General features: G+C 39.7%; 1 protein-coding gene across 1 annotated transcript in view; it reads right to left on the bottom strand.

The window, feature by feature from the left end:
- The window catches only part of XRN2 (5'-3' exoribonuclease 2), a 34,792-nt gene that overhangs the window by 11,636 nt on the left and 391 nt on the right, over positions 1 to 22,765 (bottom strand). Inside the window, exons 2-26 of the mRNA XM_009866824.1 lie at positions 19,162 to 19,289; positions 18,968 to 19,079; positions 18,727 to 18,838; positions 17,609 to 17,667; positions 17,447 to 17,536; positions 16,644 to 16,716; positions 16,496 to 16,546; positions 15,969 to 16,126; positions 15,542 to 15,616; positions 15,300 to 15,433; positions 15,150 to 15,207; positions 14,954 to 15,061; positions 14,320 to 14,364; positions 13,097 to 13,228; positions 12,073 to 12,191; positions 8,837 to 8,972; positions 6,263 to 6,370; positions 6,088 to 6,177; positions 5,524 to 5,596; positions 4,421 to 4,504; positions 3,833 to 3,930; positions 3,681 to 3,760; positions 3,064 to 3,120; positions 1,530 to 1,598; positions 1,297 to 1,431 (exon numbers count right to left, since the gene is read on the bottom strand). Of these exons, the coding sequence (XP_009865126.1) occupies positions 1,297 to 1,431; positions 1,530 to 1,598; positions 3,064 to 3,120; positions 3,681 to 3,760; positions 3,833 to 3,930; positions 4,421 to 4,504; positions 5,524 to 5,596; positions 6,088 to 6,177; positions 6,263 to 6,370; positions 8,837 to 8,972; positions 12,073 to 12,191; positions 13,097 to 13,228; positions 14,320 to 14,364; positions 14,954 to 15,061; positions 15,150 to 15,207; positions 15,300 to 15,433; positions 15,542 to 15,616; positions 15,969 to 16,126; positions 16,496 to 16,546; positions 16,644 to 16,716; positions 17,447 to 17,536; positions 17,609 to 17,667; positions 18,727 to 18,838; positions 18,968 to 19,079; positions 19,162 to 19,289 (2,384 nt within the window). The remainder of the gene's footprint in view (positions 1 to 1,296; positions 1,432 to 1,529; positions 1,599 to 3,063; positions 3,121 to 3,680; positions 3,761 to 3,832; positions 3,931 to 4,420; positions 4,505 to 5,523; positions 5,597 to 6,087; positions 6,178 to 6,262; positions 6,371 to 8,836; positions 8,973 to 12,072; positions 12,192 to 13,096; positions 13,229 to 14,319; positions 14,365 to 14,953; positions 15,062 to 15,149; positions 15,208 to 15,299; positions 15,434 to 15,541; positions 15,617 to 15,968; positions 16,127 to 16,495; positions 16,547 to 16,643; positions 16,717 to 17,446; positions 17,537 to 17,608; positions 17,668 to 18,726; positions 18,839 to 18,967; positions 19,080 to 19,161; positions 19,290 to 22,765) is intronic.

Raw genomic sequence — 22,765 nt, 5'->3', positions numbered from 1 at the left:
GGCTGTTAGGCATGAGAAATAAAAAGAAAAAAAAAAAAGAATATAGCATGTTTACAAATGCTCAGCTGCTACCCAGTCTGCCAAAGGCCCCAGCTCTCTCTAGCAGAGCTGTGCCTGAGCACGAGGCAATGACTCGCTGGCCAGTCAGGGTGCCAGGCACATGCTCTGTGAGCATGAAGTTTCTGTAGCAAGCCACCACGAGCTGGAAAACACGCATTTCCTGCAAATTGAAGAAAAAGCCAGTAAAACTGAAGTGCTGTCGCATTTTAGAGACGCAGGCCCTGCAAACATCGGCACGCCAACATTTGCCAGGCCTTCACTGTTTTTCCCGGGTGGAATGACGCTCGCATTAAGACCTTGATGCTTGTTGCATCTGCCACCCTGGACAGCAGTTTAAGGAGACATCATACCTGATCAATACCACAGCTACCCTCTTTTTTTTTTCTATAACCATGACATGAAAGGACAGAAGATGGCTCCCCAAATGAACAATGATGCTTTTCACCACAAGAATGGAGGAAACATTGTTGCTTTTTTTTTTCCTTCCAGCTCCTCCACAGAGATAATGTGAAGAAAAAAGCATTTTCCTAAAGAGACACTTGTGTTCAGCTGCTCACTGAGTTTAATTTGCCAGTAATACCATCTCCTCTAAAACATTCCCTTTTCTGGCTCTGACAAGCAGGTGGCTCCTTGCCCTCCTCAAGTAAGGAAAAACATTTTATTTTATCCATAATACATAACCCCAGGTCATTCTCTCATCCTGCTCTCAGAAGCATTCTCATACTACACTGCAGCACCTGAAAAAGTTACTTAGACTTTTAGAGAACTAATAAAAACTGACTGTGCCAATACTTTGAAAAATGACAAATCCACACTTTTTTAAAAACTCATATTCATAAGCATAAAAGATATTCCTGACTTTGTAATAATTTCAGTTGTCACTTGTGTGCCATATTCTCACTGCACCTTCTGTACTTCAAGTGAGCATCTGCCAAACAAGTTGAAAAAAACCCCAAACAAGTTGAAAAAAATGAAAAGGGAGGTTGGAGTTCTTAGTAGAAAAAGCAAATCCCCCAAAATGCAAGGCATTAGGGCAAAATCATTGTAATACAGTTTTCAGCAATACTGCTGAATTGAAATAGTTTCAATTTAAAGATTTCCAACAATTTTAATTTAAAGTTTCCAACATGGAACATTAGCACCTAATCTCTGAGAGTCCATCCCCACTCACATTGTTGAGTTGTTGTGTTTTTTTTAAAAAAACTGAAAAAGTAGTAACAATGCTGCCAGGCTTACCCTAAAGTTCTAAATGCTGACTGATCCAAATGCACAGGTTTTCTGTCCCGGTTAAATCCAAGCTGTGGTCTCCAAGGCCTGCCATCATTGTTGTTTTTTTCCCAGTCTCCTGGCTTCAGAACTGGAGCAGGTTTCCTTAATATTAAAAGTAGTTCCATAAATACTCCTCAGAGCAAATACTCAGATCAATGAAAGAAAATGGAATTATTTGAAAACTGACAACTGATACTTACTTTGCACCAGGTAATACCGTAGCCTTGAAAACAAAGTCTTCATCAAATTGCGGGTCTTTGAAAGAGATGCTAGAAGAAAGTGTTTGAGGATTAGGTTTACTCGGTAATTAGGAGCAGCAAGATTGAAATGGAATTGCTGCTTTACTGACAGCGATGTACACAGCTGAAAAGATTCAAGAACCTACGACTTAAATTGCAAAGACATTTCCTGCACATGGATCCACTGACTATACTGGACTTGGATGTCTCAAGTATTTTCCACAGGGTGACCTTCTTCCTTCCCTGTATCAAAAGCCAGCCCTAAAGAAAGTTTAACATCTAGAAAGCAGCATGGTAATCAAAGTATCTTCTGCAGACCCTTGAGCACAAATAAATCCTCCAGTCAAAGCGCTGAGTGTGCTTGATTAAGTTCAAAGGCTGCCACAGCACAGAGGCAGGACGGGCACCAGCTTTCTATGCCATCCAGTCAAAAAGCACAAAAACCTCAGAAGTGGGATTTCCTGGGCTGTGGAGTTTGTATCCTCAGAGGCAACCCTGCAGTCCCACACAGTTCCCATGAAAGGATACACACCTATTTTCAGTGGCACCTCGCAGACAGTGTGTTTTGAGCTGTCTAATACCAGGCAAACTAAACAGCAGTAGAGCAAAAAGCGGCCATAAGTTAGATTTCTGCTGGTACAATGCGCTATATACTAGTTTGGGTTTGCTCTAGGAATATTTATCCACACCCCTAGCTACTCCGACCTCCCAGTGTAAGTATCCAGGCAGGTAGGTGCCACCAGGGTGACATTTGAAGTACACAGCACCAACTTGCTTCCCATTCTCTCCCTTCCTGCCATCTGACACACAAGAATGCTTGGGATGCCAAGAAAGACAAAAGCAAACAGCTAAGCAGAATAATCTCACTCTTTCAGCTGCCATACATCTGTTTCTTTTCGGCACAGAGAATGAATGAGGCTTGAAGGAAATAATGGTCCCTTGGAAAATTCAGCCAAAGTCACAAGAACTGCAGAGCAGAATCATGACTGCTCATACCCTTTCCAAAGACAGGAAGAAAAACCTTAACAAGAAAGAAATGGACAGAAGTGTAAAACGACTCCCACCTCCCAACAGCGGCAGATGGAAAGCCAAAAACTGCCTTTAACTCATCACTCAAGAGTTAGTAAATCCCCATTTCAGAACATCCTTTCTACAAACCTCCTGACAAACGACAACTTAGCATTTCTCACTGCCTGTAGCTAATAGTTCTCACTGAAGCAAGTTATGCCACCTTGGACAAAAAAAATTTACGCAGACAGATCGCGAGGGATTTGCAGTGTCTTGATTCCCTTGTGTGGCTCAAGAAGTGAAAGGTTAGAGGCTCCAGCATTACACACCTGTTATACTGTGCCAAGTTAAACGTTTAAAGTAAAAGATTCAATTTTATTAAGAAACAGATTCTGTTGCAAATTCAACACTGCAAACCACCAGAATAAAAGGAGGCCTGATGGCTGTATTTTATACACTGTTGCATTACACCCTAAAGTTGACTTACCTGACTGCAGAATTCTGTGTAAGGTCACGCAGCACTGGAACAGGAGACTCCACTGTCCTGGTAAAGAGAAAAAGCTCCGTCAAAATGTCACATAACTCATTTCCCACGATTTGCTCCACTTTCTCTGCTGCTCCCACTCCCGTCAGCTAAGCCCGAGACACACACACACACACAAAAGAGATTTCAAAATTAAACTCGTCCATCTCCTAAACTCAAATACTTCTATAAGCAATGGAATTACTGAATCCTTATTTATTAATCTCAATACTTTTGCAGCCGATCTGTGTGGATGCCTGCTCATATTCACAAAATTCCTAGAAAATCACTTCTCTAGGTAAAAACACCCAGTTCTCACACCCTCTATCTAGGGAGGATAATGCCAGAAGAGTTTTCTTTTTCCTGCATTTAATTCAAATGAGAGTTACCTGCTTATGCCTCTAAGCAAAGTTAGATAAGTGAATGCATATTCTACAACAAGATTACACTATTAATTTCTATAACTAAATGCATTACCTAGAGAATAAACAAACAAAAGAGCATTTTCGGTATGTGCAGCTGGTAATAGTCCTGAATTTAGTGCTACAACCCAAGTGGAAAATGCCCAAAGCCATACTCACTGATCTGGAAGAATGGCGTTTTCGTTCAGTGTCAGCTTTCCTTGGATTCCATGGCACAGCTCTGGGGGTATGTCCACTGGCTATGGAAAACAGAATTTTTAGACATACTCCCTCAGCACTTAGAGAATCCCTGAAGAGCAGGTCCAACCTACCTCTGTATTTTTGGTCTTGTACTGTTCTACAATAAAGTCACAAAGGGGATGGTGTTTCCCAACAAAGAGAACATCACCACCAAGGCTGTTTCTTCTGCCTAGAAAAGAGGAAGAGAATGAGATAAGAGTTCAGGGTGAAGAGGGGAGGAAGGAATGCAGCAGAGCAGCACATCGCCATGCTGAACACAAAGCTTCACATCCCATAACTGGACAGGGCCAGGCAATCAGTCAGAGCAGGCAATACTCCCACCGAGTTTTACCATCAACTCTAATCTGGGAAACAGAGTCCATTCTTTTGATTGTAACACATTCACCTAGCAAGTGCTCTGACAGCACATACTGGTGGAAACTTGTGCTACAATTACACTGTCATCTAGTTTTCAGGTTAAGTCTTCTGCAGGTCTGCTTCAGTAAAAGTGAAAGCTACAAAACTAAAGCCAGGAGATCGTTCTAATTACCAGCACCATCCACGGAGAAGAGGATACAGTCTGCCATAATTCAATCCAACCAAACACCTATTGTCCCCTGCTCTTTTAGGGTGAAACACAGTAGTGATACTAAGCTGTAACAAAACACCAAAATTCTTACTTTCTTCAGGAGTGAGGTCAGGGTAGACTTCTTCCAGGGCAGCTCTAAGGCGTCGCTCATCCACAAATGGCAATAACGCAACACCTAGCAAAACCAAACTGTTGTTTTTTCACATTTGTTGGAGAAAAAAAGGCACTAGCCTTTCCGGGTATGCTCCAGTACAAGTTTTCTTCTACCATGAAATCCAAAAAAGCACTGAGAAATTTACTATAAAATTCTTCGAATATTTACTTTTTCACCGAGATGGTCTGTACTTCCAGCTTGTACCACAAGTGCCTCTTAAGCCTAAGAATTCCAGATGTTAATCAAGAACAAAGAGTTTATAATGCAATTAAGCATTAAATGAATCAAAAGTAATGTTAGATGCTGCTGAGAGCATGTGGGAGCTACTTAAAATACGACTGCTTTAGACTGTAGATTTGACAACTGGACAGAAGGGATAAGGAAATTGCCAGAATTGCAACGGAGCTAAGAAAGGGCTTCAAGTTACAGAGGAGAAAACCTGCTATGCAACATGTCTTGTAATTCCTAGGAATTTTCTCTTGGATTCTGGAACACAAAATTTGGCAGGCCTTTAAAATCAATATTCTCTAAAGAAAGAGGAAGTCATATTAAATTTCTTCATTCTTTTTATGCATCCAAATATTTCTATATTCCCCAAAGCATTTTTTGCAAGGTACTAGTAAGTCACTTACTAAACAGAACAAGATCCATTACTTAAATTCAAAGGAGACAAAAGACAATTACACAGTATGGCTGATAAAGACGTAAAAAAAAATAACCTAGTTCAGGACAAATTAACAAATCTAGAATGACTTCTGAAATTACTAATAATCATTGCCAATCCTAAATCGGTTACTGAACCATTTGTTCTTAATTTGTTTTCAAAAACGTACTTGCTGCAAAATACTTCTCCCCCATACCATGAAACATAAAAGCTACTTGTGTGATTTGGTGCATCATTATCTTACTAAGAACTATCCATTTTCCTTCTGCTTTTACACAGATTTTTAAGACTAAAGTGAGTATACTATAGCTCAACTCCCCCCCTCAAAAAAACCAAACCCCCAAACAAATCCAAACTACCAAAGCTGAAATTTCACCTTGCCAAGCATATTTCTTCCCGTTTAAATCAATAGCAAAATCTTCAGGGTAGAAGTCAATTATGCTTGATTCCTGTATTTAAGAAAATAATAAAAGATCATTAAAGCCAATTATGAAATCAATTCAAAATGCCGCGTAGCACTTGTACTTCTCAGAGGGCAGGCAAAAACAAAGCTAGGATGATGCAGATCACTAACAGAAACCTCTCCCACAAAATGCCATTTAAACACAAAGTGTGGTAGAGCACTTCCACTACAGAGTATCAAACCAAGACATTAAGCAGGAGAGAACAATTCTGGATAACTGGGTTAACGTATCTGCTCACCAATTCAGTTTTACAAGGTTTTTGTAAGATAATCTTAAGAGTCATGAAATTTTTTTTTGCAGTGAAACACCTAAATTCAAAGCATCACTCTTAAGGCTCTTTGAAGAGTCTCTGCAATCTACCTGCAAAAACTTCCCCTTCTGATCCTCAGCATTTTAGTTTTGCGAGCGGCAAGTCATGCTCACACAACCACAAAGCGACATTACCTGACAGAGAGGAACGCAACGAGGATTCTTACCGGGTCTGTCATGAGCTTCCTCCACGTCGGTGGTAGAAAATTTCCACTTGCAGCTGGAAATACTCCCATAAGTTGTTCAAGAGGTTTAAACTGTTGAAATTAAAAACAGGCAGATGTAGGACAATTGTCATGGGCTGTTAAATCATGAACAAATCAAGGTAGACAAATGCCCTACCGGTTTTGAGCCCTTCTCAAAATCAGAGGGCAGGTCTGCAATACCCTCAAAGTCGGACGCAAACGGAGCGTAGTGAAAAGGGTAATACCAGTTCCAGGATGCACAGCCCTAGGACAGAGAAACAAGCCAGACAAAAAGGAAAAAAAAAAAAAAAAAAATAAAGACCTTACAGCAGAATCTTAACCTAAGCTTCAGGACACTGCAACGTACCTCGCGCTTTTTTCCTCTCCCTTGAGCAAAAGAAACAAAACCAGAACACATGAGCACATGCACAATGCCCAGTAAAACTGAGCACAAAAGTTTTATGCAAAGAGCAGGAAATCGCAGTTCATCCCTACAGCTACCCAGGCCCTGGGGCTGAGCGGATGAGCCTGTAACAGTACAATGTGTAAACAACAGAATCAGGCCAGTCAGAAAGTCACTACAGAGCTCTCAATAGGAAACAAAAGAAGCCTTTTTTTTCTGGCAGCACCCAGTCTGCACGACTGTTTTTCAACGTCAAATCCCACCACCAACTTGGGAACACATGGGAGCAGAGTACCCCGATATGACATACTCTACAAGGTGTGAAAATGCAAACGGTATTTGTCACAGGCTGCGAAGTTCCTTGGTGTTAACTTTTCTATTCGGTACAGGACTAACACACACTTTGAGTACCATTTTGCTTTTCCTCCCCTCTCATTCTAGCACCTCAAATATTGGGAAATATAAAGTGCATTCGCTTGAAAGAGGCAACATATTCTTCCAAAAGTAGAAAATAAATTCAAAACACATCAGAACATGATGCACTTTACAAAGGAAACGCGGCTCTGGTAGGTCTAAGTCAAGTTTTTGCCTTCTCAGCTATTTTTCTTAGCAGCAGCACTTGAAACAAAAGCCGATCATTTTGACTTCCAATTCTGAATAAGTTAATGTCAACAAGGCTCCTCCACTGATATTTTTGGTACAAAATTGCAGAGACTATAATTATTAGATGCAATTCTTCAGACGGTTTCAGTACGTTTCAAAAGCCAGGTGGACTGATTTCTTTCTGTTTTTTGTTTTCTTTCTCTCCAAACAGATGTTCCCACTAGCAGAGTATGCTCTGCATTATTAGTTTTTTATAAAAACAGAAAAAGCATGTAATGTATTCCGTCAAAAGCTTTATGGACTATAAGCAGTAGCTAGTGGAAGCAAGTCTTAAAGGATAAAAGGATAAAAGTCAAGCAAAAATCCTCAAGCAAACCTACTTGGAAATTCCCTCAGTCCAACAGCTTCCTAATTTAACTTCCATGCGGGCAGCTGATCTGACTGCCTGTGTACAGCAGGTTACGGCATCTTGCCTGCGCACAGTTCTGTTTTACAAGTTCAAACAGCAGCATGTGCAAATATTGCATTTTAGGTCCGCAGCTTTATTTTTATAAGGTCTAGAGACAGACTTGTCTTCTTCTTAAGTAATCTGAATATGATGCAAAATGGGAAAACAAAGCCCCAAATGTTTGTGTACATCCATCAAGTTTTCCTCTGGAACATTTCTTACCTAGAAAATATTTTCTGCAGTCACTTTTCCCAAGGTCTTATTGGCACTCCTCCTCAATTTTCTTGAGAGCACTACAGTCCTGTCTGAAGCTGCTGTCAACCCCACCAATTTATTTTCCATTGCAACTGCAGTCACCTATCACTCCTATATGCATCAGTCACTTCAGCCAGAACATCTACAAACTCAGAAGGACAAGGACCAGGGGAGCTCAGCTCTGCTGCAGACCAACTGCAACAGACTTGCAAACCTTACACTCTACCATTTTCATCCACCATAAGGTGGAAGTTCAAGCCCAAACACAACTAGCGGGAGGGAATATGCCCCTTTTTTTCCCAAAGGAGAGAGGAGATAAAAAAAGGTACACATTAAAATAAATTAACTTTCAGGCTGCAGAACATGAGGCAGCTATGAAAAATGTGCAGTTTTATCAATGTGGCTCTGTGTTCAAGCTACAAAGGCCTGCTAAGACAGATCAACTTCGACTCGAGTACATTCTGTCCCCAAGTCACGCACAAGACCTAACTTACTTTGTCTTCAGGGCACGAAGCTAGCTATTAATTATCGGTGCAACAAACCCTAATATGTCTAACTAATCTCTTCCCAATCTAACATCTCAATTATCAAAAGATTTAAATCAGGTACAGATTACTTCAATCACAACACACTTCGTAGAACATCATTACAATCTATGGAGGAGGCTGACAATTCCACTCCTTTCAAAACCTTACTCGCATTTCAAGGGCTTTGTCCTTTGTTCACCCATTTAGTCATCTGCAATTTCACTATGGATGGCTATGTATCGCAAAAGAAAAACATGCATCGGTCCTTAATGAAGTAACAAGTGCCACTACTGTGTGTGAGAACCAAAAATCACATTCAAATCTGGAGTGTCAAAACAGAACAGGCACCCACTCATTTTTTATCTTAAAAAAAAAAAAGTGCCCTGTTTTTCTGTTTTTTCAGAACTGAATAACAGGTAATTATTATTTTCTGAAAAGAAATAGGGCACAGACACAAAAACCCCCCGATGTTTCAAAGAAGAAATTCTGAAGTACCTGATAATAATATCTGAGAACCCAGCAAAGCCCTTCTACGTAGGACTGCACAACTTTACGACGGAATTTCTCATCGGATGCATCGACATCAAATTTGTTTTTATAGTAGCGCTGTTTCCAACCAGTTTCCCATAACCTGTGTACAAACCCAAAAAGACATCGATACATGTTAATACAAGCACATTTACATATCTGAATTAAAATATAAGCCAAGGTCATGACCTACTTCAGTTCCCACTTTTATACAATTTAAATGAAAGCATGAAACCTGATTCTCAAGAGCAAGAGGATAAAATTTGATGGCCGGCATCGCAGAAAATCCAGATGGTGTTCCATCCTGATAAACATGTCTTCAAAAGTATGCGCTAGCAGCAGGGTAGTTTTCCAAACACATGTCTGCTGCTGTCAGGATTTTTCAGAACAGTGCTGTTCCTAACCAGCAATTTCATTTTCCTTATCAGGAACCTACTTCCAAAACCACCACTTGAACTTTGCTCTTTATGCTTTCAGCCACTAAAAAGAGAATGAACTCTTCCCTTGCCTTATTTCATTTAATCTACCTTAGGCCAAAATCCTCATCTCACTGGAGTATCTTCTCACATCAAGTTCATTCCTCTATTTTTAATGCCTCTCTCAAGCAGGAAAGTGATGGAGTTTCACTGCTAATCAAAATTAAAAGTAGGCAAATAAATAATAAGCAGCAACAGCTTAATTTCTATATTCTACTGCTGTTCAGACAAGCTCTGGTTATCAGCAAAATTATACACAAGTCAGGAATCCCATGCTTGCTGACTCACATCAGACAAGTTCCCTTTTACACTGGGATTTTTAATCTTCCATGCCAGAGACAGATCCTGGAGTCCAAAGAGCAATCTCATACACAATTTATCCTTATTTCACACAGCTGCCCCTAATATCTGTCTACAGACGGGGCAGGGGAGAACAACCACTTGCTCATCTTTAGACAGACGAGCACCTGAATCCCACAGCTCTACTGCATAACATCACGAAAAACAGTGAATGATGTGCTTTATTGTGCCACATTTCGAGCAATAATATTCTGTGAAAGTTAAGAGACCACAGGCTCCTGGAAAAAAAACCCCAACATGTAAGACGCAACGTAAATCTTGGGGGAAAGTCCAGTTCAATTCAGAGGCTGTCATCTAAAAATTGTAGTTTAAGTAATGGAAAGATTAAGTTCTACTTCACCTTAGGTTCCACCATGATATTATTTTCAGAACTGGCCTCCCTCACAAAACTATTGGGGTTGGGTTAGTTTCTTTCTTTGATTGGTTTGTTGTGATTTTTCTTTTGTTTTTAAATCTAAACCTATTATTTACCATAGTGCATGCATTTTACAGACGCATACCTCGAGGTTCACACGCATTTCAGTATTCAAGTGAACTACAGTAAAGCAAATTACAAATCTGATATAGAAACCATTAAATCAGATAATCCCTTCATAATGATTTTAAAAAAAACAGATATAACTTTATTCTTGACAATTCAGAACTTGGCATTGATTATCACATCTGAAAACCATCATGTGAGATCCCTTTCCACAAAGGCTGTGACCACTTTCAATTCCTGAAGCACACACATAACCTGTGAGGTCAGCTCAAACCTACCCTCGTCAGAATCTCAGAGAGCAATTAATGTAGTGGCCAAGAGAGTAAAGATTTGTGCTTTCTCCACAGGATGCACAGTCTTATGGCTTTGCAAAAAGGAGCTTCCCCTGCTTCTGTTTCAAGTCAGCTGCCCAGCACAGGGATACTTACTGAAGTCTGACCTCAGCTAGCTCAAAGAGGATCCAAACTGATGAGGAGATGTTTTCAAGACTTGAAGAAGGCCAGGTGAGCAAAGACAGAGCTCCTTGTGCTCAAGTCTTGAAGGACAGAGTCAAGAACATCTGCAGTCTGTGAGCATCTGACCCTAGGAGCTCCCTGGCAGCTAGACACTTAGAACAAAAGGTCTTTGAAATTTATGCAAGATAGCAACAAAAACAATCTGCTAGCTGACTAGAACTATTCGTTCTAGTTTTACAGTCATCCTAAATACAAAATACATTTTGTCAAGCAACTCTGTTACATCTAGTACATTTATGCAGTTGTGTTTTCTTACAATAAGAAGCATAAAGTGTTGTTGTTTTCCACTCTGAATTATTCAGAGCTACAAAGGAGCTTAAATAATGGCAGATGAATGTAGCATATCCTTTTACTTGGCAATACCAAACATGTCAAAACTATTGCTACTTGTAAATCACCACAGGTCATTCATACTACTAGTTGCTGTAAAGCTGTTAAAAGCTTCTCTCAGCAGCTCTGCTAAAATTCAAATGGAAAGCAACATGAAAATTTATCCTGACTGTAAATAAAAATTCCATTTGATTAAAAAAAAATTTTAAAATATCAATCTGTTCAGATCTGCACATGGGGAAAAGAAAACAAGAATGAGCACTAGAATGTCTGATCTCAGGAGGTCTGATGGGCTCAACATCAGAAAAATGTCACATGAGTGCTGGACACCAGTGATCAGTCCTTCACAATGAAGTGCCTCTTACTGTTTTCCCACACCCACCTACGTTCCCTGACTCTCCAGTAAACAAAAACTTAGTGACTGCAGAACCTTCAACAAAAAATTACAAGGGTCTTCACCCTTGACTTAAAGGCTGATAGCTTGATTGAAACCTTTGATAAATGCCGACTCACTGGTAGCTCACTGTCAGTTAATTCTCATAAAATTCCTATTCCTTAATCATGTCGGGATCAGCCGTCCAAGAACTTGTCACACATAAAGTGGGGCCTGCTACAACCCAAAGCAAGAGGAAAACACAGAGTAACAGTCAAATGATGCTGTGCACGTGAATGCAACTGGATTTTGTGGGTTAAACAGCTCAGAAACCCAACCGCAGGACAGCAGCATTCAGCTCACATCTGCGAAGCTGAGTGGTGAGCAGTGAACGTGGAGCCAATCTAGTGCTTGGTCTCAAAGGGAGCAGTGGCTTGGAGGCTGGAAACCTGCATGCATACTAATCTAGACACTTAGATTTAACAAGGAGAGCTTACACATCTCACTGGAATTTACTGAATATTCTAACCCTCCACATTAATTACTGGTGGATAAAAAGATCATACAGAAGCATCTGAAAGCACTGCTGCTCTAAGCTAAATGGCATTAATTAGGCTGCATCTCCTTCAGCAATTTGCTAACAAAGTGCTACAAAAAAATGGCTTCACCTGATATTATCCTCTGGCTCAGGTTCACTGTCACTGTCTTCAGCTTTTCGCTTAATTCCTCCTGCCAAGGACGGGCTGCCGTCAGAAGTGAGGCTGGTATTTGGAGACGATGAAGTTGTCTAGGGTCAGAATTATTACGGAGAAATACAGGTGGGGAAAAAGGATTTACCAGGCATTTTAAATTTGAGTTAAAATTAATAGCTTTGTGGTAATCACACACATTATTTCTAGTTCCCTAAAAACTCAAGGCAAAAGCTGCACAACCCTTCAACTGTTAAGCCAAGTAGGAAGAGTACATCTTTGCATCAAGAGGCAGGTGTTGCTACACACAGGCAGAAAGTTCATTGTATTTGAGAAAGATGCAGTACACAAGACAGGACAAGAAGATAAAACATGCTATTTCTTACATATTCCAATCTTGGAATACAACTGTTTTCTCCAGTCCTTCAGCTTATGTTACAACTTCACCTTACAACAACAGCGGAAAATGCATACTCAGAGAACCACAAAAAACGCTGCCTGTGAATCAGAACTGGCCGAATCAGAACTGGCCGAAATGCTTCAAGTTTCTTTACAACTGATCTTTTAAACTCCTTTCAAATTTATCTATTTTAACATTATAAAGTCTAAAAGAAACTTCTCCCATTCTACAAAGGAATTGATCTGCTTACCTTGCGTGTAAAGGTTTCAAAATTAAAAGGCAAGAACAGCAGAAATTATACTTTGAAAAAGCCTACTGTATTTATTTAGCCTGGAAAGCCACCACACTTGGATGTATTCACCTCCCTCTTGCCCTCCCAGAACTATTTAACAAGCAGTATCATACCCAACATTAAAATAAAGAACACAGCTTTTTGCAAGTGGTCTCACAAAAAGCAGTTACTAGAAGCCACTTCCTTGAAAAAAGTATTTTTTTGTCTGCTTTTTGAGAAAGCTTGATGGGGGAGAGAAAAAGGTGCCCAGAACAACCCAGGATTTGCTTATTTCCCTTTCGAGGTGTAAACACCTTTGAACAGCTACTTACAGAGTTCTGTCTGTCATGCATTCTCATCTCAAAGGCGGCTTGTCTAAGGTTACTGATTGCCTGAGGACTAGATCGATTTCCCAGAGCTTGAGGGGAAAACTGTCCACCAGGAATAAAGGAAGGCTGATCCCTCTAGAAGATAAATATACAGGAGTACACTGAAAAAGTTGTGTCATCTCCACAGCAGCGCGATGACGCTCTCCCACAGTTTTCAGATTAACGTTAAAAAAAACAAGCATAATTTACACAGTTCAGCTTCAATTAGTTGTTTAAGAATCTTGACCAGGTATGATGACACTTGCAAACAAGGCCCTTGTATTTCTATCATTTATTAAACTCTTAAAAAACCAAATCTAAATAAACCCCACATTCTGTGCCTATATTTTTTCTACATGGGCTGAAAGGCATGTTTGGGGGTAAGTGAGACTTCATCCAACTTCTTGTGAAGAACTTGCCCAATGTAAGCAAAGTGAATAACCTCTTCCATTCCAATAGCGACAGTCAGAAAATACATAATTTAAAAAAATAAAAGATCTAAGCAGTACTCACAGTGGGGATATTGTATGCCCTGAAAGTCTTGGAAGCTACACTTACTCATATGTCCCAGCAAAGGGGACATCTTGAGATAAACATGCAAGGGCCCATTTTTAATACATCAGAGTATTTTGTGAACCGAAGAAAACTCAGTAACCTTCCAACAACATAATTTTAAAGAATTTGGCTTACATGGGTCAGAAAGGGCAAACTTATTCCCACAAGAGCATTCAAGAGAGACTTGGCAACATTCTGCCAGACAGAATGATAGAAGTGTGGTTTGGGGTCAGCCTTCCTTGCTTTTTTTCTAATCATGCAAATCCATTTAACACAAATAAGTACAGGTATTTAAGCCTCAACTCTTATGCTAAACATAATGGCCGAAAAGACCTCGTGTCAAGGCGTGGAAGAGCAATTCCTGCATGGTGACCAGGCTGAAGCATGCTAAGTGATCGTGATGGTGCAGATTTGAAGGACACAGCACACAGCCATCATCCACCGCACTTGACACATTCCCAGCCTCTCCCTTTTTATATGCAATTCCAGCCCACAAAAGGTTATGAAGAAAACCTTTAAAATAGTTTACAGACGGGCCAGAAAATACCACAAACGCAACTGCAGTTTCAACCGCAGCAACTGCCGCATCAGAGCTCTTGCTAGTTTTCGCATTGTGAAAGGAACTAATTTACCTTCATTCTTTTCCTTTTTTCTTTTTGTCGTCTTTTGAAGTTATCCTAAAGAGAAAATAAAGAGAAATAAAGCCAGACTAGCACACAGATTTCTTGGAAAAATATTTCATTGTAAGCCTCAACTAAGCAGAAGGCCATACATTTTTTACTTAGTGCTCCATGTAAGACACAGGTCAGGTCTTGTGACTGTAAATCCAACGGAAACAGGGTAGAATTTTCTAGTCTACCCTGAAAAGCTATGGGGGAAAAAAGGAGCTGTGTATTCAAAGGTCCACAATTTCAGTCTACTGAGTTTAGCCATGGCCTTACTTCAAGGTGACAGCAGTGTCAAAGGACACAAGCTCTTGTCTGCACTGGAACAGCCACCAAAAAAAAAAAAAAAAAAAAATAAAAAAAAAAAGGTAAGAGACACAAAAAAGTCCTAGAAATAGAAAAAGTAGCAGCTCAAAGAAAGACATTTCTTATTCTTGGGACATGGAACTGAAAACTTCAATACCAAATTGGTGTTTCCACTGCAAGTTAGGTGCAGGCTGGGGCAATTTTGATTATTTTTTTTCCTGTTAACAGAGTGTCACAGTCTAACAGTATCACACACACACACACACACACACACACACACACACACACAAATTACATCATCATCTTTTCTCTTTTTGAAAATACTATCTTCAACTTCTCCAACAGCTAACATGATCATCTGGACACGTTGTAGGTTGACGAAACCACTTTCTGTGAGGTAGCCCTATAAATCAGAAAATAACATAGTTGAAAAACAAGCCTATTTTTGTAGCAAACACCCAGATACTTAAAAAAAAATTAGTAACAATTACCCCAGTCTTGTGCACCACATTTTTATATATGTTAACCAAGCGATCAATTGCTCCCTCCCTAAAAACAAACAGATAAAAGCATGAGATTCTCATCATTTAATGCCACAGCAGGGGTACTTGCAGGAAAAGAAAATATATGTTCTCATCTACCTGATCTCCAAAGAGGGCAGGTGAGGAAGAAAGTCATTTCCCACAAAGAAGCACATGAAGACCCAGTCATCAACACTTCTTTCAAAATCAAAAGTGAAAGGCAAGCTGGCCATAGTGAGCTCTCTTTCCAAATACTGCAACATACACACACACACACACACAAAAGAACATTAGAAAACACTGCATACGGAGTTTAAAAATATCGTCTATACGAAGCAGGTAGAACAATTGCTTCAACATACCTCTCGCAAAACACTTAATCGGATGAAGATAAATTCTTGTTCTGCCATAGGAAGGCTGTCTGCAAATTGATCGTGCTGCAACAGAAGGGAAGAGGCGCGTGACATCCAAGCACACCTTCAAGCTTCTCCAGCTCAAGGTTAAAGGCTCACTTGGAGAGCAAGTAAGAGGGATAACAAGTATGGTTCCTCAGGTTTTTACGTCAAGCATGCATTTTGCTGTTCCGTGTCTGCTAAGTTACTGATCATTTTCCCTCTGTGCTACAGAAGCACCATATTTATTAATATAAGAGTAAAGCTAGGTAATTCCAATAACATAATTTGCCTTATGTTCCAGTCAAAACCAACAGCAAGAACAATTTGAGGATCTCATTATAACATCAAGTAGCTTTTAGACAAAAAGAAATTCTAGAAATTGCAAAAGTCTTACCTTGCCTTGTTTTTCTCTGGGCAAACCTTGGCAATCCTTAACTTCATGACCCATCTGGTTACAGAGAGCACATGGCTTGGGTTTATTTGGTGTAAACTCTTCTCTAATTATAGTGAAGTTTGGTTCATGTGTAGCTAACCCAAGCATAATCAGATCAGCTGCCAACCAAAAGAAGAGAATAATACATAATAAAGTATAAATCAGCTGCCAACCAAAAGAAGAGAATAATACATAATAAAGTATAAATATTATTAAGGTTTTTGAAAAACAAGTTTAAAAGCAAAGTACATTCCATCCTAAGCAAGTGCAAACACACAGAAGTGCTTAGCCACAAATTACCCAGAGAGTATAACTGAGCGTAAATTAGCCCTTCCATTACAACGGTGCTACATCTTTCCCCATGTATTACTCAGAGCTTTCAAAAACTAACAAATACCCTGAATTATTTGCAAGAATACAAGTAAAAGCCTAAAAACTACAGCCCGACTCAATCACAAAACAGCATAAGAAAGCTTAATAGAACTCACCATCAGCCCCACACAGACAGTGATGAGTGTTTGGGTCATGGTTTGGCTGAGCTATGTAAAAGAAAATTATACTTAGTCACATTAAAATAAATTATTACTGACTACACCTTGATTTAAAACAAAACGTTGGCATTTGTTTGAATTTTACCTCTTTGCCTTCTGATGTAATCCATGATTTTATGTTCACCTTCACCAGGAGCACTGGCATCAGACAAAATAACCTGCAAAACATTTAGGTTACAGAAGCAATCCGACCCCCAAGCAATGCAACCACAGTTAGAAAAAAACCCCCAAACTTAAGTAGTTTACACACTGAATCTGACTTACAAATACTTGAAATCCTTATTCGCAGTTTTAACTAAAATATTACGATTCAAAATGAAATTATTTAAGAGCTTGGAATCCATAAATAGACATTCACTCTTCTCTGTTAATTCTAGGATGAAGCTGACATATTGATTTGGATGCCACTAGAAATTATCACGTCATTAATATATTGGAAGTTTTCTGATAAATTATCAGGGCAATTGAAATACGTACTAGAGAACTAACAGATAAAGCCGTCTGTTGTTATCCACCATTAGAATAATGGAGAAAATACTGCCTGAGGTAGTGAGATAAAAAAGAAATAGGGAAAAGAATACGTACACAGAGTATCCTGACAAATTTTCCCCAAAAGAAGAAAAAAAAATCCTGTCTCATACCATATCAAATTGTGGCTTCCACTATCAAATTTTTTTCATTGCTCTTAAACAAAACCAAAACCAAACGGTGATGGTTAGGATATGTAACCCTGAAGTCCCAGCAGAACGCATGAGTGGGTCCATCATTAAGAACAGCACAGTGCCAGAAGATGAGACAAATCTGTTAAATTCATGCTCTTCAACCACATCCCAACCCAGCCTAACAGATCACCTTAATTTTCCTCAAGTATGAAACTGAGAAACTCACCGTCAAATTTTTCCACCCCGGGTCACTGTTCAGACGGTCAGCGATGTAATAGCGGAGACATTTAGCAAGATTGTCCATAAACTCAGTTCCCTAAGAAATGAAGGAAGAAAATAAAGTAAACCTTCACTCAGATGCTGGTGGTTACAGTGCAAGATTACTTACTGGGGTAATGCAGTTGCTGTCAAATCTCTCTTTCACTTCTTCTGGAGGAAGAATGCCACCTAGAGCAATAAAAACATTTAACAGAAGTGAGTCAATACGGAATGCCAAAAGCATTTTTTCCATGATAAAAACCCCTGATAAAAATTAACACTTACTGAAAATCAGTTTGTTTTAAAAATAAACCCAAAACACAATGCCCCCACCCTTAACCAGCTCTTACCATTACATTATCTCCCTCTTAAAGCAAGGTTTTAGTACAGTTACTAATGTTGTTACTTCAGAAAAGTGATTTCACTACCTACTCTGTCAAAAGACAGTGAAAGAAATCTCAAAGAAAGACTTGTTAAATGAGATAAAACATTAGGAAATAATTATTTTCTTATATATTCTCCCCTATGCTTCCACTATCAATTCACCCGAGCTCACAAACAGGTTTACATCAACTTCTCTCATCTCTGAGCTTCATAAAGGATCTTCGCAGTCTAGAAATACTACAGGCAGAAATGTTAAAAAGTCTTTGTCGCCCCTTTTTACCCTCTACTGAGGTGACACAGTGCCCCCCTCTCACCGAGGGTGCAGCATTCACTCCTTCTGCACCATCAGCTGAACCCACTGTCCCAGCGCAGCCTGCACACTACAGTTACACACGCTCCCACGTCACCCTCAGAAAGCGGCACCAACTCTCCTTCCTCACTTCAGAGTTTCCACCATTCAGTAATGATGCTCGCTCACAGTTCACTGCTCCTGTGCAGCAGTGTTTGCATTGGATCTTTGCTCTTAAGCTTCAACTTTCGTTTCATCAAGCCCTAGGAACCTACACTTCCTTCCCTAAGTTTCCTGCTGCTACACTTAGCCCTGCTTGACTGTCCTACTTTTTTTCCTAAAGGAATTAAGAGTATTCAACACAGACACATTTCAGGAAAGAGACAGTAAGTGAAATTTTAATTTATCTTGGTTCTTAACTTTGGAAAACACAGATCTGTCCTTCTGTATAGGCTTGCTAGGCCCTCCTCCTTGTAAGGACAGACACTGAGCCAGATGTCCCTCTCCTAAACCTCACCGAGTCATGGAGAGGTGACTCTCACTTGAAAAACTTCAGATTACGGTCACAATTCTACCTTTTGCCAGAATTTCTTGTCTTATTTTTTGCTTCTCTTCAGCAGCTTCCATGCCCTCCTTTGATGCTCTGAATCTTCTTGACCGCTGTTGATTCATTTTCGCACGCGGAGCCTAAAAAAACCCAACCAACCAAACAAACAAAAAAAAAAAACCAAAAAAAAAGAGTTTAATGATACTGGATGGCATCTACCCCAGTTTTACAAACAGCTATTACTGGGAACTAAACCTATTGACGCTCACCACTCCATCTATAGCCATGTAAAGAAGCCGCCTTGGTCTCACAATGTTGAAGATTCTGTCGATGTACTCAAAGATCGCAACCATCATTTCATCTTCATTTTTGGGTGCTGGCCTAAAACGGAGAGTGGCCAATTTAACAGGTGATGCACTATATCAATAAATCCTATTTGCAAAGCGACAAAAAGTTGCCTTACTTGTCTTCCGGATGCGTACAAGGGTGAATTATACCATTCATATCCAAATACAGGTTGTCAAACTCCACCTCGTTAGGGTTCGGCTTGCTCGTATCAATCGGAGCCTTGACTCCATTGCACTCTTTAGCCTGCAAATGCAATCGCAACTGATATTTCAGTACTTGACTGGAGAAGTATCATAAATCACCGAGATGTTAATGCATCGACTCATAGAAGTTTATTTTTTCCAAGAGTGGTAGGAAAAAAACAACAACCTAGAGACAAGTTCAAACTAACAGACTAAAAATAAATAAAAAAATCACCACAAACAACTTACATATTGTACCATCAATTTTCTGGCAATTTTCCTGCTTAGAGCAGCAGCAGAAGCAGCTGAACTTATCCTAGTCTTAAAAAGCTAAAATAAAAATCTCTACAGCAAAGTAAGTCTTTAATAGATATTTACAATTTTCAGTTATAAGCGTGTGAAATTCTTTCAGAATGATTTTGTGAAACAATTTCTAAATAACTGAATACTGAATCCCTCAATTTCATTCCTTTAAAACACGCAACATTTCTGCTAATTCACATATCTTTCTTATACCATTCATCCAAACTAGTCAAATCTCAACAGACAGAATCTTGACCGCTGTTTGCTTCTTTCACCGAGCTTCCTAGCACAAACACAGATATTGCTTGGTTTTAGCAGAAACTATCAGGAGCAAAGAGTACACTGCAGCTTGCAGTCCTAACACAGTTCCTGCAGGCAACCAAGAAGGACAACTTCAAGGGAAGGGCATCCAGTCTGGTTTACATCAGACACCGGGACGAGAAGGTTGCCTTGTGTTCTACTTGATCTTTCATCAAACCTCTTGTCTGAGCCAACTGTGAGTTGGAGGATATTAACGGCTTACAACTATGTGCTACAGAAAATAAAACTGCCCCCACCACAGATCTTATTTTCAGCCTTGAAGGTAGAGCAAAATAAGTACGATCTCTTTCAGATGGCTTCAAGAGCTATTCAGTTCTCATCTGCATACTGTTGTGTCAGTAACCTTACCACGACATCCTCCGAAACCTATCAGATTGTTAATGTAACAGCTTCGTAAAAGGTTTAAGTATCTGGGAGCGATATCTCTTGTGATATAACTGAACTATTCACTTTTAATCTACAGCCTCTTTTGAAACCATTGAACATAGATCTTCAAATACGATACTTTAGTTGCAGCTTTATTAATTTGTGTGAATTTGATTAAGAACATTCTCTCCTGGATTTTATATTATCTTCAAGATCTTCCTCTTATTCTTCCTGCTCAGTTTAAGAAGATTAATCAGATTTAAGGAAAAGAAATAATCTAGCAAGGTAAGAGAACAAGGATCAACTTTTTAATATTTCAAAGAGATGAGCTACCAGGAGATACAGTATTTCTGATTAGAGAGATTTAAAGCAATCCTAGAATACACACAGAGCTGATTACATTGTGAAAGAAGTTTAAATTCATCGACAACAAGAGAAACTACAGCTTCTCACTACTGTCATAGTCTGCTCTCAAATTTATGATCAGATCTGAATATAAAAATGGTAATGAATTGGATTTATCCATGGGCTGTCTTTACTGCAATTGCCACGTGCTCCTAGGTTGGAACAAAACCATGTGGACAAGGGCACCAGGATCTAACACCTCAGTTATGGTAAATCTAACGTGGTAAGTCTATGGTAATACTAGAATTTGTCATATCTTTTCACTTCTTTTAATAAAGAATATTTGCTGTTATAAGCTTCACTATTAAAGAAACATAAATTACCACAAAGTCACTAAAACCAAGGCTACAGAAACCTTTATTTTACCTAAATATTAGAGCAGGTTTGATTGCATAAAGATTAATCTAAATGTTTACAAATCTGATGAAAAATATAAGTCTCTTAGAGAGAACTGTACTGAATTGCTACGGATTGCAGCTCTATTTATTGTTCAATATGCTTTTAACTAGACAGATCTTAAGACATTATCCAGAAATAGCTGGACAAGCCTGTAAAACAAAAATGCAAAATCCACTCACGGTAAAAGACAAGCCTGTAAAAGAATCACCTTTATAAACTCTCTGCTTCAAAATATCACAACTGAACTTCACCTTGTGGCTGCTGAGCACCAGCGCTACCCTATCAGCACAGCTATAAACATGACAGATAACTATTACAGGCGTCGTCTCACAGTCTAACCTCGCTGCCCAAGTGGAATTTCATTCTCTAGACCCAGATCCCCAGAACAGGTCGCATCAGAGACGACACAAAACCTAAGCATTTGGTAAAGCCAAGAGCAGAACAACCACTGCTGGCTGCCAGCAGCTTGCTCCAGAGTAAGGAAGCCTGTGAGCAGCTGTTAAGCTGTACTTGTAAACCCACAAACCTCCTCTTTCTGTAACAGTTCCCCCAGGCGGACAAATCCTCAAACCTTATCTGTCCACTCGAGCAAGAAATTCACTCTTTGCAGCTACAGGTAAAATAAACTTCACTCGCCAAGCTGAGAGAGGCTCATTGAAGCCACGACTGTAATACAACCAAAAGAGTAACCTGCAGTTTTAACTGCACAGCATTTGATTAATCTAAATCTACGATTCGGTTTCACTGCCTAAATCTGAAATGCAAAACCACCCCGACCGCAGCAAGAACGGGATACTAAAACCGATGTGCCTGCCAGGCAGGCAGGTAATACATGCAGTCAAATGAAAACCAGTATCGATACACTTAAAGAGAGGTGACTGAATTACATAAGCGTGACATCCTGCATTAGTGGATGCATTTAAAAAAACCCACACACAACTAAAATCAAAGTAGAAGCTGCAGAAAGACTTAATACACAAAAGACTGAACAAATAATCAATAACATCCAAAAACTATACAATCGTGAAGCATTCAAATGCTATGAGAGCCCAAGGAAGTGTACGACCATACATATACTCAGATAATCTTGCATAAAACCTTTGCAGCTATAAGAGAGCCCAGTTTCTTCACAACTATCTCATTCCTCCCCTCATTCTCGTGCCGGCACCAACTTTCCTGAGCCCACGTCACAGTCAGGATCATGGAACTGATCTGTTTGCAAACAGGGTGGTCTCACAGAGGCAGATGAGTTTCCAGACTTGTAAGTTACTTTTAACCCTTTACACCTGGATTTCCTTACTCTTTTCAAGGCAGGCAACTTCACTTTTATTTTCAACAAGCCACAGAATCATAGAATGGTTACGATCAGAAAAGACCTTAAAGACCATCTAGTTCCGAACCCTGCTCAAAACCAACCTGGTCTTGAACACCTCCAGGGAGGGAGTTTACCCAACTCCTCTGGGCAATCTGTGCCAGCACCTCACCACCCTCACAGGGAAGAGAAGCCCGAAAGCTTGTTTCAGTTTGTAATTTGCAATAAGGTTCTTAAAATGCAGTGACTATGAAGAACATACACAGAAACAACAAAAACAAGAAATAGCAAAAAGTATCCCTGCTGCTCACTCCACCTCAAGTTTACTTTCACAAACTTATTTTTTGTTGCTCAAAGCAACTCGAAGGTGGAGCCCGCCGAGCCGAGGAGACCTCGCACTTCACCCAACCGTAGGGGAAAAGCGATTCCCC

This window comes from Apaloderma vittatum, unplaced genomic scaffold (genome assembly GCF_000703405.1).
Source record: "Apaloderma vittatum isolate BGI_N311 unplaced genomic scaffold, ASM70340v1 scaffold27673, whole genome shotgun sequence".
In the NCBI taxonomy this organism is placed as follows: Eukaryota; Metazoa; Chordata; class Aves; order Trogoniformes; family Trogonidae; genus Apaloderma; species Apaloderma vittatum.
This window is presented reverse-complemented; position numbering and strand designations above follow the sequence as displayed.